Source organism: Cyclopterus lumpus, chromosome 19 (assembly GCF_009769545.1).
Source record: "Cyclopterus lumpus isolate fCycLum1 chromosome 19, fCycLum1.pri, whole genome shotgun sequence".
NCBI lineage: Eukaryota > Metazoa > Chordata > Actinopteri > Perciformes > Cyclopteridae > Cyclopterus > Cyclopterus lumpus.
Window position 1 is genome coordinate 4855306 of NC_046984.1, and position 15352 is coordinate 4870657.

At 44.4% G+C, this 15352-nt stretch overlaps 2 protein-coding genes across 2 annotated transcripts in view; both read right to left on the reverse strand.

Moving 5' to 3' along the window:
- Nucleotides 1-1513: 1513 nt before the first annotated feature.
- LOC117748826 (dexamethasone-induced Ras-related protein 1-like) lies at nt 1514-3473 on the reverse strand. The gene is made up of 2 exons (XM_034558919.1): nt 2829-3473; nt 1514-2594 (listed from the first exon to the last, which is right to left on the reverse strand). The coding sequence occupies exons 1-2, from the start codon at nt 3097-3099 to the stop codon at nt 2065-2067; spliced, it is 801 nt and encodes a 266-aa protein (XP_034414810.1). The 5' UTR covers nt 3100-3473; the 3' UTR covers nt 1514-2064.
- A 6666-nt stretch (nt 3474-10139) lies between these two features.
- pemt (phosphatidylethanolamine N-methyltransferase) overlaps nt 10140-15352 on the reverse strand; it is a 37982-nt gene continuing 32769 nt past the window's right edge. Inside the window, exons 6-7 of the mRNA XM_034559469.1 lie at nt 14062-14136; nt 10140-11361 (exon numbers count right to left, since the gene is read on the reverse strand). Coding sequence (XP_034415360.1) covers nt 11307-11361; nt 14062-14136 — 130 coding nt within the window. The 3' untranslated portion in view covers nt 10140-11306. The remainder of the gene's footprint in view (nt 11362-14061; nt 14137-15352) is intronic.

A 15352-nucleotide genomic window follows, 5' to 3' on the forward strand; every position in this document is an offset into this window, starting at 1 on the left:
AACACTTTTCCGGTCAAAATAAATCTGAAATTACAAAGACTGCAGATCTTTTACTTTTACGACCACAGAACCGTCAACACAGGTACAAACCGACCTATTTGTGAGTCCAGCTTTGAGGAACCTGTGATCACGAAAACAAGCCAGATAAAAGTTTCCCCCTCCGGCTCCCAGCGAAGAAAACTCCCCTCACAAATGTGACTGCCCCCTGAGCCTTTGCACTGTGGGGTAATCAATAAGTGTCATTTGGAGAATTGAAGACCACATTTACTTTGGCATTGAGGTGGATGCTTGATTCGCGGTTAGAGCAGCCCATATTATTTTGGGATGGATTCGAATGGAGCAGATTTGATCGCCAAACTCCAGCACAGTATAACAAAGACAGGTCAACCCATATATAATGTAACTTAAACATAGAAAGTTCCGACTACACTTTACTTTTATTAGATGGAGTACAAATACGTCCTCCTCTGCATTTGTTGTGTTCTGGTTTTCAGAGGTAAGACATTAGTAGACAATTAGTGGGATGGAGGCTCTACAGGATGAATGTTTCTCATGGTTATGTTTTTCCCAAATAATGTACAGGTTTGTAGGCATTTTATCATCAATGGCTTGAAAAATGGTTCAAAACAGATCACTGATATCATTATCAGGGTTTCATATTGTGATTTTCAAACACTGGATCCTGTTCAAAGAACCACGTAAGGCCTGTCTGTATTTGATGAAGGTCTCTTCTGACCAAGAGGACGAGTGACTTTAATCAGCTTTTCTGATCTCGTTATGTTCTGTGATATATCGGCACATTTAGAGATATCTGCCTCAGTTTCACTGCATCGAGACGCACCTTTCTGGATGCTCAGAGGTGTCCATGATGTGGCTCTCTGACGTGGGTGCAGCAGAAGTGCACGATGCAGGGTGCCTCAGGGGTTCAAACATGGCTGCGGTGTCTACGTGTGTGTGTGTTCACTGCATGTGGTTTGTGGGCTGCGTTGAGAAAAGGGCAACAGAAGTCAAGCTCCTCCTCCTGAGCAGGAACTCGGGGCCTCATTGAGCGCGGGGAAAAGCGGACCGATCTCGTATAGGGGCATCGCTTTGTGATTTCCTAAGAGGAGAAGACGGAAACGCGGAGAGAACTGAGACCAGCAGGTTACCCATTTTTTGTTACCCATCTTTCCGGTTTTGGCACACTGATGAATATCTGGTTGACCCCTTGTTTCCTCAAAAATACAAAACCTCTGCAGCGGATGTGAGTTCTTCCTGAACGAGCAAACACATTGCTAGACAGTCAGTTTTTGAAGTTTGGGTATTATTTAGTTATTGTTGTTACAACGAGCAGCACAGAGCACTGTTTGCAGTTCATCCTCACGCTTGCAAAACAATTGCAGTGAGCTGGAGTGTCTGTGTTCACTGCAAGTGGATCGTGTGAGAAAAGGTCAACAGTAGAACATGAAAGTCAAGATGGAAGGAATGAGAAACAATACAACAAAATTATGTCTTAGTTCATTTTTTTTTTATTATGTCAAGATTTTTGGTTAACTGCTTTGCCAAAAAAACAAACAAACATTAAATATACATTATCAATAAAACACTTCAGATTGCAAGGAAACATTCAAGTATATTAGCCATTATAAAAGATATGATAAGATGTAAACAACATTCTTTCCCCTAAACATTGCGCCTCCGGAGCAAAGAGTCTCTTTTCTCTCCCCACTGGCATCTGTAAAAGGCGTGACGTCAGCTGAACACATTTTTACGCATCGATGTGCGAGTCTCACAAAGTATGAAGCCACGCCGCGCGCTGGGCTCTGATTCACAGGACAAGCAAACATTGTCAAATGTCTTTATTCTTTTTTTGGAGGGGGGGGGGGGCAGTTCAAGAGGACTAGTGTGTCCAGTTAGGTGTCTCTGGAGACGGCGCTGCGCCAGAGCGCGCGGCGGCCCCGGCGTCTCCTCACCTCCCGTGTCAGCTCGAGCGCAACCGGACGCGCAGGTCACCTCTCAAGCTGCCGGACCGGGCTCCCTCTACTTTCAAAAGGTTTGCGTTGAGTGTGCGCCTCGCCGCTGTGCTTAACTGATCACACATCTCTCTTTGTCTTTGGCCTGGCCGCCTCCTATGGCCTTCTCCTTGATGTACATGAGGTCGCTGTGCACGCTGGGTCTCCGTGCGCACGGAGTCACCATGCCGAACGCTTCCCCGGTGTCCTTCACCTTCTTGTTCTTCAGAGACTTTCTGTGCAGCATGTCGCAGTACTGCACGGAGACCTTGCGGTGGAGGTCGGGGCTCATCTCGTGAGGGAGCTTGGCCAAGGTAAACAGAGTCTGAAACATCTTATCCACGTTCTCGTTGCGCTTGGCGGAGATCTCGAAGTACGCGCACTTCTCGTCCCCTGCCACCAGCAGATCGATCTCCTCCTGCTGCACCTCCCGGTAAAACTCCCGGTCGCCCTTGTTGCCGCAGATGACCAGCGGCACGTCGATGTGCTCTTTGATCTTGTTCTTCAGGCACGACTTGGTCTCGAAGATCTGCTGCTTGAGCCGCTGCACCTCCTGGAAGGAGTCCCGGTTGTCCAGGCTGAAGACGAGGATGAACACGTCACCTGAGGAGAGGGGGGAGAAGAGAAGGAAGCTCGGGTTAACTTCGGACCTGCTTTAGATACACGCAAAGTGTTCGAGACGCAGCATGCGCGTTTTCGAACCATGCGCATTTGCGCTCAAGGCGCATGGATGTTTGAGGCACTAAAAATGCACTTTTGCATTTCTTTCTTATTATCTAAACTATTCTTCTTGCAAAAAACAAAAAAAAACACGAAGCAACACATGTTGATAAGTACCTGTCAGTATGGATAGCCTCCTCATGGCAGGGAAAGGGTGGTTCCCCGATGTATCCAGTATGTCCAGCTGGTAGTTGTCTCCCTTGATGCTGTACAGTTTCCGGTGAAAGTCCTCGATGGTCGGCGTGTACTGCTCGTCGAACCTCCCGTTCAGGAAACGGGACACGATGGCCGTCTTCCCAACTTTGGTGGATCCCAAAATCACCATCCTGTAGCAGTTCTTTGCTGGGATGTCAAAATCGCTCTCGGAGGGCGACATTTTCTTAATCATGATTATATCTTGATGTTATAGCTAAGAAGTCCTTCTACCCTGGGCGGTGTGCGTAAAAGGCGGCTGAGCAGACTCTGTGGGTCAGTGGAGATGCTCTCGGTTGCTCTGCTGTGGTGTTTCTGTCTGAAATCCGGACTGGAGACCTGTTTTTATGCCACCGCGCTCCTCCTCCTTCTCCGCGTCACGGCTCCATGAGGAGGAACTAGGGGCCTCATTGCGCGCTGGGAAAAGCGGACCAATCTCCTGCTGGTGCGTCTGTTTGTGACTTCCTAAGAAGACAAGACGGGAACGCGGAGAAAACAGGGACCAGCAGATCATCCCCAAAAAAATCAGTTCACTGTGGAACACTGAGGCGATGGGACAGAGCAAGTGGGTGAAAGAAAAGTTAGAACTTCCACGGCGCTTGACCAAGTGAATCATTAACGCACCTTCCGGCATTTAACCCGGTTTTGGCACATTGTTGAATATCTGGTTGACCCCTTGTTTCCTTAGAATACAAAACCTCTGGAGCGGATGGGAGTTATTCCAGAACGAGCAAACACGTTGGTAGACAGACAGTTTGTTTAAGTGTGGGTATTATTTAGTTATTGTTGTTACAACCAGCAGCACAGAACACTGTTTGTAGTTTATCCTCACGCTTGCAACACAATTGCAGTGAGCACATATGAGCACATGATGAGGCTACAGTTGAGTATCCATCACTAATGCATACAAGGTCACGCACATCCATTCATCTTCATCTTCAGGAACTGCTGCAGCTTTGTGTCTGTCACCAGGCAGAAGGCTCGAGAAGCTGCAGTTTCCAAAGTGACCAAAAGGGGTCAGTCTGGGTACAATTGCCGATGAGGACGGCACAACTTACCTGAGTAAAAAAAAGACTCATAGTGGAGTAGCTTTGTGTGTATACAAGATGTTTCCATCTCTTTGTTTGGTGGACTGCCTTCAAGACATTATTATTATGTCACCAAAGCTGCCAAATGCCCTAAAACACGTATCTGTTATGAATGGATTGACAGGCATTACAACAAAAAGAAGAAGAACGAGAAAAGAAACATGTGAATTGGTTCAGTATAGCGCTTCATACAACTGAATGAAGTTGGTGTGAAGTGGAGAGGCGGTTACCGGGTTACCTGGAGGCACGAGAACAGAGCGTGCGGAACAACTTTCTATCTTAAAGCGTCATATAAACATGGGAGCGCTGACGCAGCTTCAGACACTTGTACAAAGCGGCTCCTGATAACTGCATTCAAGGGTTCCAGCCCTCAAGGTTTTCTCAAAAGCCCTTCATCTTTTGTTGCTACCATACAACTACGCTACTCCTGAAATAAATATTAAGAACAATTTAAATTAAACTGAGAAAATGCTCTTCCGTTGCCTAATATTCAATTTGGAGAATTGAAGACCACATTTACTTTGGCATTGAGGTGGATGCTTGATTCGCGGTTAGAGCAGCCCATATTATTTTGGGATGGATTCGAATGGAGCAGATTTGATCGCCAAACTCCAGCACAGTATAACAAAGACAGGTCAACCCATATATAATGTAACTTAAACATAGAAAGTTCCGACTACACTTTACTTTTATTAGATGGAGTACAAACACGTCCTCCTCTGCATTTGTTGTGTTCTGGTTTTCAGAGGTAAGACATTAGTAGACAATTAGTGGGATGGAGGCTCTACAGGATGAATGTTTCTCATGGTTATGTTTTTCCCAAATAATGTACAGGTTTGTAGGCATTTTATCATCAATGGCTTGAAAAATGGTTCAAAACAGATCACTGATATCATTATCAGGGTTTCATATTGTGATTTTCAAACACTGGATCCTGTTCAAAGAACCACGTAAGGCCTGTCTGTATTTGATGAAGGTCTCTTCTGACCAAGAGGACGAGTGACTTTAATCAGCTTTTCTGATCTCGTTATTTTCTGTTATATATCGGCACATTATGAGATATCTGCCTCAGTTTCACTGCATCGAGACGCACCTTTCTGGATGCTCAGAGGTGTCCATGATGTGGCTCTCTGACGTGGGTGCAGCAGAAGTGCACGATGCAGGGTGCCTCAGGGGTTCAAACATGGCTGCGGTGTCTACGTGTGTGTGTGTTCACTGCATGTGGTTTGTGGGCTGCGTTGAGAAAAGGGCAACAGAAGTCAAGCTCCTCCTCCTGAGCAGGAACTCGGGGCCTCATTGAGCGCGGGGAAAAGCGGACCGATCTCGTATAGGGGCATCGCTTTGTGATTTCCTAAGAGGAGAAGACGGGAACGCGGAGAAAACTGAGACCAGCAGACCATCCAAAACAGTTTATTGTGTAACACTGAGGCGATGGGACAGAGCAAGTGGGTGAAAGCAAAGTTATAACTTCCACGGAGCTTAACCAAGTGAATCATTAACGCACCTTTCAGGCATCTGGTTGACCCTTTGGACAGTTCCTCAAAATACAAAACCTGGGCAGCGGATGTGAGTTCTCGGGTCAACTAACTTTACTTTAATTAGATGGCAGGAGAACAAATACGTCCTCTACATTTGTTCTCTTCTGGTTTTCACAGGTCAGACATTTGGAAAACAATTAGTGGGATGGAGGCTCTAGTCTACAGGGTGAATTCTTTTTTTTTTTTGTCCCAAATAATGTAGTTTTCTTTTCATCAATGGCTTGAAAAATAGGGCATATGCCTGACGGGTCAGAAAACAATCTCACCATGGGAGGTTGCCCCCCATAAAGACTTGGACTCGGCCCCCGTCCCTGGACAGGCAGCAGCAGTGGAAGTCTGGTCGAAGAGGCAGGCGTTAAAAGCAAAATGTGACAAAGTGCAATGAAAACAGTGAACGGATGACTCAGACCTTCGCTCCACCGAAATGATGAAGAATGGTAGCAGACAAAAAATAAATAAAATAAGACCTTTGTGGAGCAATGAGGGGTTGTAACCTCCATATTAATACATGGCATTGCCATAAATGCAATATATATATTTGCTCCGTTTACAACATCATTGTTGTTTGAGGTTTGACTGCCGCTCTTTTAATTATGTCATCTTGTTGAGCCCTTTTCTTCAAGAGTTTAATGACAGCTGACTGGACAGCTCAGGCCACCAACAATATTAGAAAGGGCTTTTCTGCTATTTATTTTCATGATTATCTGCAAATGTGTTCAGAATTTGTGCTAAATTGGGATGGAAACCTGTCTGGTGACACCCATTTCAAACGGTAACAGCCTGTAAAAGGTTTGTTATCAGTTGGTATCACATTACAACACTTCACATCGGGCAAACTGCAGCTTTACCCGCACGCTGTGGAACGGTTGAAGTTTTAAACGTCAGGTAAATGTTGTTAACAAATTCCTCGGTTTGGTTTTGCATAAGTGGTTTGTGTATTTTGCTCCTATTATAATTGATACGACCACTATAGTTCACTGGCTAACAAGGAGGCAGAGAAGGACCAATATCCCATCACATCCTGATGAGAAGAGAGACATTTAAAGATCTGATAACATTCAAAGAGGGGGGCATGTGACAAATTACAGCCATCAGTTTCATATGCATGAAAGCCAGGCCCCTGTTCCCCATGCAGCCTGGACGGGGGGGACACACACAGTATGCAATTCGTTCGATTACAAGCTACAGACAATTGAAACGAACACTTTTCCGGTCAAAATAAATCTGAAATTACAAAGACTGCAGATCTTTTACTTTTACGACCACAGAACCGTCAACACAGGTACAAACCGACCTATTTGTGAGTCCAGCTTTGAGGAACCTGTGATCACGAAAACAAGCCAGATAAAAGTTTCCCCCTCCGGCTCCCAGCGAAGAAAACTCCCCTCACAAATGTGACTGCCCCCTGAGCCTTTGCACTGTGGGGTAATCAATAAGTGTATTGTAGTATCCGCGACAGATCAGGTTAACAAACTACAGAGTGTGCGTCACGGAGTCAGTGGACGAGCCTCTCATAACTCCAATGTTTCCCCGGGGGCGTCCCGCTAAGATGAACAAGATCTCCACACTGACCCAGTGTCCCATGACCTGGTCACCAGCGGGGGTACATTGTTTCATGAGTCATCACACTTTCCCATTATGTGTGTCTCGGGGGACCCTGCAGAGCAAGAGGAACGGTGTGTTCTCTTGTGGGAGAATAGAAGTTTCCACCAGTGTGTAAACAACCCCCCCCCCCATAGAGAAGGCTCGAACAGTTCATACCACACAATGGATGAGAACAGGCCGGAGAAAAAATACACGCAATGGAGATGTGCTGGGAGAGGCGAAAATAGGAAAAAATCCCTGATGTTCAGACCTGAACCCCCCCTCAGCCATCACTTTCATTAGACACGGAGCGAGAGGTGCTGCTCAGACATGCCACATGTAGTTTGTCAGTCAGCACAAAAACTAGCAGACAAAAGTTTTCACCTGCTTTTAATCTGCCTTCTGCGTGACCGGGCTGCACTCGTATCGAGACCGTAGTATCGATGGGCTACGACATTAACGGGTGCTTTTATCTGTCATTTCTTTATGTTTTGGTGTCATTATTATCACGCTGCAGCGTCTCCTCTGCTCTCTGTGTCGGTGCTGAGCTCCGTGTGCATTAACACCTTTTGCAAGTACTTTACGAAGACACCTGCACAGGCCTTTAACCCGGTTCAGCACATTTAACTAATGACCTTGTATGTAACCACAATGACCTCCTATACCACAATGACCTCCTATGTACACAATCACCTCCTATGTAACCACAATGACCTCCTATACCACAATGACCTCCTATGTACACAATCACCTCCTATGTAACCACAATGACCTCCTATACCACAATGACCTCCTATATACACAATGACCTCCTATGTAACCACAATGACCTCCTATACCACAATGACCTCCTATATACACAATGACCTCCTATGTAACCACAATGACCTCCTATACCACAATGACCTCCTATATACACAATGACCTCCTATATACACAATGACCTCCTATGTAACCACAATGACCTCCTATGTAACCACAATGACCTCCTATGTACACAATCACCTCCTATGTAACCACAATGACCTACTATACCACAATGACCTCCTATATACACAATGACCTCCTATGTAACCACAATGACCTCCTATACCACAATGACCTCCTATATACACAATGACCTCCTATGTAACCACAATGACCTCCTATGTAACCACAATTACCTCCTATACCACAATTACCTCCTATGTACACGATGACCTCCTATCTAACCACAATGACCTCCTATGTACACAATGAACTCCTATGTAACCACAATGACCTCCTATGTACACAATGACCTCCTATGTAACCACAATGACCTCCTATGTACACAATGACCTATGTAACCACAATGACCTCCTATGTAACCACAATGACCTCCTATATACACAATGACCTCCTATGTAACCACAATGACCTCCTATGTACACAATGACCTCCTATGTAACCACAATGACCTCCTATGTAACCACAATGACCTCCTATGTACACAATGACCTCCTATGTACACAATGACCTCCTATGTAACCACAATGACCTCCTATGTACACAATGACCTCCTATGTACACAATGACCTCCTATGTAACCACAATGACCTCCTATGTACACAATGACCTCCTATGTAACCACGATGACCTCCTATGTACACAATGACCTCCTATGTAACCACAATGACCTCCTATCGAACCACAATGACCTCCTGTGTACACAATTACCTCCTATGTAACAACAATGACCTCCTATGTAACCACATACTACTTTAACTCAGCTGAAAATCATTTGCATTTATGCACTTTATGATTGCGGGCGATACATCTGCATGCAGCTTTGGAGTATTCTTTGCTGCTCCTCTAAAAGTGAGACCCGTCTGTCTTCGACCACGACTGACGCTTTGGTCTCTGATATACAAGTCGACTGAGAGAAGTGTGTTTCTGGCTCTCTGTGCTGCTCTCGTCCGTGACGCAAATAACTCCTCAAAAAGAAAAGAGGTGCGTTAGAGACCACTTGCTGGAACTGCTGCTCTTCAGGCTCGCTTTGACATCATCGCTGCAGATCGGAGATGAAAAGGAGACTTGCAAAGGGGCCATTCCCCATGATTTCTTTAAAACGCACAGCAAGTGAGGCATAGTAAGTACTAGGATAAAAACTAGATTGCAATATAGTAGAAACATATTTGTGCTTTTAGATTTCTTTGTTTGGTGAGAACGCCTTCATAACCTTTGTGCTGATGGCGCTTTGCAGTGACCTCTTAACGCCACCGTCTGTCATAACGACAGGCGAGTAGTCGCTGTGAGGTCCACTCAATGTTTTCCTCTCATTTCATCACGCTCTATTCTTCTCAAGTGCAGTCCCAAAAGCTTCCATACCCTTTACAGTGAAGAGCGATGGCACATAGACAATGAGGACAACACATGTGCTCCGAAGCTCCCGAGCAGAGACCGATTGGCCCTTACGTCGAGATTGTTTGGTCAACAGCGTCATCAGCTGTTTCTGTGAAGATTGCGTTGAAAGAAGAAACACGTTGAAGTGAAATGGAGAATGGAACAACAATGGAACGATAACCTGAAATGAAAGGTCAAATAGCCGACCCGTTTACTTTGGATTACGACTCAAATGTAAGAATGCAGGCTGCTCCGTGAACAGAACAAATAGTAGCCAGCAAGCAGCTACTTGAAGCTGTGGTTGGTAATCCTGAGAAGCTAGCAACAGTCCGCTTGGTGACCCATCCAATCAGTTCATTTGGGACCGGATGAACTGATTGGACAGCCTTATTACAGTCCTGCTGCAGCCAAAGATTCCAGATTTTGCTCTTTGATTTATTGATTGTGGACGGGATATAAAGAGAATTTCACATTTCTTGAAGAAGATTTCCAACCGCGAGAGGCTCTAATCACAAACCACTCAAATGTGTCATTTATCACAAGGGGGCTGCATCAGTGCCACGGAGAGAGACTAATTCAAAGACAGAAGACACATAATTATTACCTTTAAGAAGGTACATCCGCTGCCTTTAGTGCATTAATTAGAAGTCGCAAGAGACAAACAGAGTCCTCACTCGTTTATTGCATCACAAATATCGCACATCACCAGGCAGTGTGTGTGTGTGTGTGTGTGTGTGTGTGTGTTGCTCAATTTAGAATGGTTTGCATAGGTACAGTATGAAGCTGGTAGAGCTCCTCTGACATTTAAAAGGGTGCATTAATCACATTGTACAACAGTTACAGAAACAACGGCGGTGTCGAAGGCCGTCTCAGATTTATGTTGGTTTGTGTGTAAAATACAAATTCATGTTTCTCTGAACACAACCGCTGAGCCAAAGTCAACTCTCTTTGATTTGGTTGTTCTGCTTAAAAAAGAAAAAATATGTAAATGATGCATTTGCTAATAACAAAACACAAGGAATGTTAACAGCACTGAGGGCATTAATATACGTAGCAGGAGCTTTTGACAGTGGAACACAGGTGTAACGTTGCATTCAGGTATGTGGGGTGCAGGGGGCCGGTACTGTGCATGCAGTCCGGGGACAATACATGACATGACTTGGAAAAGTGTGAAGTGTGGACCAGTTGCTATGTGTTGTTGCAGATCTTCTTCGTGGTGTAGGCTGTTGGTGCTGCTGGGTGTGTTTTTTACTCTACATCCAGCTTTAAAAGGAATCATTTGACATATTTGGACATACTGAAATAAAAGTTTGATTGATTGTTTGATACCCTGATTTGCTTTCTCGCAAAGAGTCAGATGAGAAGATTAAAACACACCGGCTCGAGTAAGACCCTCGAGCGGGGGAGGAGGTAGAGTGGACGACTCGTCTATCATTCTGCCCGGTAGTTCTGTGCAGAATCTGTTGCTGTTGCCTGGCAACTTCATGGTGGCTCTCCATGGGGTGCCAATCAACCCCACAGGGCCAGCTCCGCACATACCTCGTAAGTGGTATCAATCTCCCCATGTAATCTTGAACAACACATACACATTTTAGATTGTTTCTCAGAATATCAAACGATTTGATCCAAAATGGCATTACAAAATATGGCTCAATGCAGCATCCAGATTAATTAGAAGAGCATACAACCAAATCAGAAATTGGAACACTTGCAGCCTTTTGAATCCACACTGGAGGTGGATTAATGATCCACGCTGTCGGTAAGTCCGCCGGTCCTCTGGTCCGTCTGACAGGAAGGGAATCCTCGGGCAAACCAGGAACAGGAAGGGGTTATTCATGCTTGCGGCGCTGACTTCTCTCCTGATAGATCAGTTCAGTGAACGGTCTGTAAACACAGCAGAACAAACATATAATGGGGCAATAAATCAGAGACTTGAACGCCGTACCACTCTGTGCCAGGATAGCTTGTGTGTGTGGTGAACCGCGAGGGAGCCTGAGTGTGTGTGTGTGTGTGTGCGTGTGTGTGTGTGTGGGTGTGATAAGATGTCTCTCATCTCCACATGTTCCTCCACTCGCCAACATTAATGCTCTGACAGCTTCTCACCACTGAACCCCAGAAATCAAACAAACAAACAATCTGTACCAATACCTCCCTGTGTGTAACTCAGAGCATTTAGAATATAACATCCCTAATAGGTAAGAAACAAACTGAGAAGAGCACTTGAACAGGGCCGGGGATTGGAGCTGCTGACAGTGTGCAGGTGATTGAAGGAAGTCGGGGAGAGCCGGTACAAAAGTAACGCTTTTTATAACCTTTTCAAAGATTGTGCAAAATAACCCCCGGTGTGGATCTTGTATCTTGACAGTCCTGTGAACAGCTGATCACGGTACTGTCAAAAGAGACAAACCCATTCAGCCCAACACACTCGAGCTGGGTGTTCGAATGCCCGGTTCAGCTGGATGAGAACACAATAAATAAACTGTAGCCGGCCGGTTCAATCGACAAGGAGATGGCCAACAAGGGAGGGACGTTCAATCGATTCTGCGTCTATCTAAGCAATCAGTGAAAAGCACAGTTAACCCTAAAGGCTCCTGGTGGTTAACAGGTATGGATATTAATTTAACACCATAGAAATGATCATACGAAACCATCAGAAGAAAAGCGGCGAGGTAGGGCACTTTGTCTTTACACGTCTAAATTGCTAAGTAGGGTAAGATGTAGAAATGCATCATCAAAAATGGATTTAAAATAAATATTGAATCATAAAACGTGGTCAGGACATCCACAAGTCAGCTTTTTCAGATATTGATGTCTGTCCCCTCAGGGACTCATTTACAGACTTTGTCTTGTTGATGGCAAGACACAGACATCAAGTTAACGAAATATTCAAATGATTTGTGTGCATCAATCCTCACAAAAGGCGCCAGAGAAATTCTAGCTTGATCCAGCCTTCAAGTTTATTTCGGGGATTTATTAATAGACGTGAAGGGAGTCCAAGTCCATTATATGGCATCGGCTGCACCCCACTCGGCATCTACTTTCACTCGCAGTGTGGTTGCATCCGCTGCCATTGCAGCCACCGCGTGTGGCAATATCCCACCGACCGCCTCGCGGAGTTTAACTAAATGAGATCATTCAGAGTTTATGCCAGAGGCGGAAGATAAATATAGCATCGCATGAATCTTTCCCCAGTTTCAGTGCGAGGTAACATCTGGAACCTGCCTTAGCTCCAATTTACATGGTTTCGGGCTGAACAACACGACCGTGGATCGGCGCTGCTGCTCTCGTTCACATTGAGGTTTTTAATGTGTGACATTTTCAGAAATGCATGCCTTCGACACTGCCGAGGCCGGCCTCTCTTTTCCTGTCCTGATGCTGATACGACTTCTTCCTTTTACCTGTTGGGCGCATGAGCTCACCCTGAGACACGTCGTAAAATATCCTAAATAACATTCAGGGGCCCGAATTCTCCAATAAGATTGGAGGAAAAAACACTAAATGCTTCTAATTGTGTGTTTGTGAAGCCTGTGTGTGTCTGTGTGTGTCTGCGCTAACGTCTACGCGTGTGATAAAGTAGGTCAGTCCATTGTTTGTTTGTGTGATTACTTCAGGGTCCTCCTAATAATAATAATAGGTTGTGAGCAAGTCGTGCGTGTTCGGGTAAAACTGCATCTGTGTCGTGAGCTGCACACGTCCACACACAAACAGTCGTGTCTCCATCACTTTAGAGGACATTTAGAGGACATTTTAAGCAGCTGTCCAGCTGTTTCTTCCACCTAAGAAACATTAGCAAACTAAGAACTGTATTATCAACAGCTGAAATAAAGATGATCATATATGCTTTCATCTCTTCTCGTATTGATTATTGTAATGCACTTTTTACCTCGCCCTGTAAATCAGTGATTAACCAGTTGCAAGTAATCCAGAATGCTGACTAATGACAAATAGACTCACATCATCCCCACACTCAGGCCTCTTATTGTGTTTATTAAATTTGATTTCTTTATTGTTTTTATTGTGTATTCTAATGCGCCATCTTCTAATGTATTTTATTACGCTTTCTTACCGATTGTAATGTTTTGGCCCCTGTTATGGTCACTTTGTTTTTTGTGCAATATAAGTGCACTATAAATATACTTTACTTATTTACATTACATTGACTTACATACATTTCCTTTGGGAATTACCTGAACCTTAACAATAACCGCTACTTAATTAACCTTAACCTAACCACCCTGAAAAATAATAATTTGCGTTTTGGAGTCATGTATTTTGGAAGGTGAGTCCCCACAATGTGACTGTGTAAACAGATTTATGTCCACACAAGATGAATGATAGCTAAGGAGACGCACCCTAACCCCAACCCTTACCCTAACTTAACCCTTGCCAATAACCAAAAAAATCATATTTTTCCTGAATTGCTTTTGTCTCCAATTGCAATAGTTATTCCCCAATCAACTGGTCTTAGTGGTCTTGAAATGTGTCCCCCGAAGGTGACAAGGAAGTGCTCCGCCTCATTTTTCTTCGGCGCATATTGGGGCACATTCTCACACGAGTATTAACCGAATGCATTGGAAGACTTACCCCTCAAAGCGTATCGCCACCTTGTACACCACGGCTACGATGGCGGTCAGGAAGAGACCAACGGCACTGGCACCACTGGGGACAGAGAGGGCCGGGTTAGGTTATACATGGAGAGAGCAACACAGTATGTATTGGAGACCTGAACCAATGGCCTCTAACCACTACCAAGTGCGTAGTGATGAAAGCATCGAGAGCGCGACTGAACAAAGAACTTGAGATTTATTTTTAAAATCTTTGTGGCCACTCGAAACATAAATATACCATATTCAAGAGGAGAGCAAAACAATTTATAGTTTGAGGATACATTCAATGATAAATAGACAATAAATGTAAAATTGTAAAGTCAACTTTGTATGAAGAAAATCAAACATTTTTTTTTTTTTTTAAAGTTAAGGTTTAAAATCTGTTTTCCCGTGTAGTTCATCGTCGTGGGCAACAATAAACACACCCAACACACTGACCAGAATGTGGCACCGTGACACAGACTCATTTTGTCAAGAAAGGGATAGAACCCATTACAAATCACGGAGACTCACTCTCCCTCAAAAAGAAAAGAAACGCCTTGGAGTGCTGGACTAAAAGGATTCTAATGTGCTGCAAAGGCGTGAGTAACAAGAGGCCACCATCTCTATTTCTGCTAATATCTGTGGAAACAAGTTCAATGCATACACCATGTGTGCTCTGGTTTCATTTCTCCTCCGATAGAAGCGTACCATTGCCAACCTCGACATAAAAAAGGTGAAGAAAGAAAGAAAATTGAAAAACAAAATAATAAAAAAAACATCAGACTGTATTGTATGTATTCAAGTTCAGCAGACTGGCCTGCTGAACTTGAATTTCTGATGAGGCTTATACAACTGTTCCACCCTGACCACATAATCAGGCAGTAATGGAGGCACCAGCATACACAGAAAGACAAGTGCAGCTCCATTCAGTGCCTTTCTGGACTTTTTACAGCCAGTTGGAAAAAATTATATTTAAAAAAAAAAAGGCATATTTATTCATGCAACATGATTATATAAATATATATCATGCATCAGCCCATACACAAGTGATGTTTCGAGAGTATGCTTTTCGTCAGACTTCGTAATATCAAAAGAGAAGCCGTCTCCACATGCACGGACAGGTGAAGCATACAACCCACACAGAAACACACAGTTCTGTCTCTTCAAGGACATTCACACCAAGTCAACACTTATTTCCCCGGATCCGCTTGGCCAGGAAGTACTAAAATACCGTTTCCGAGCGCCAGTTGGGGAAAAAAAAAATATAAAATGGGTAAAGACCAAAG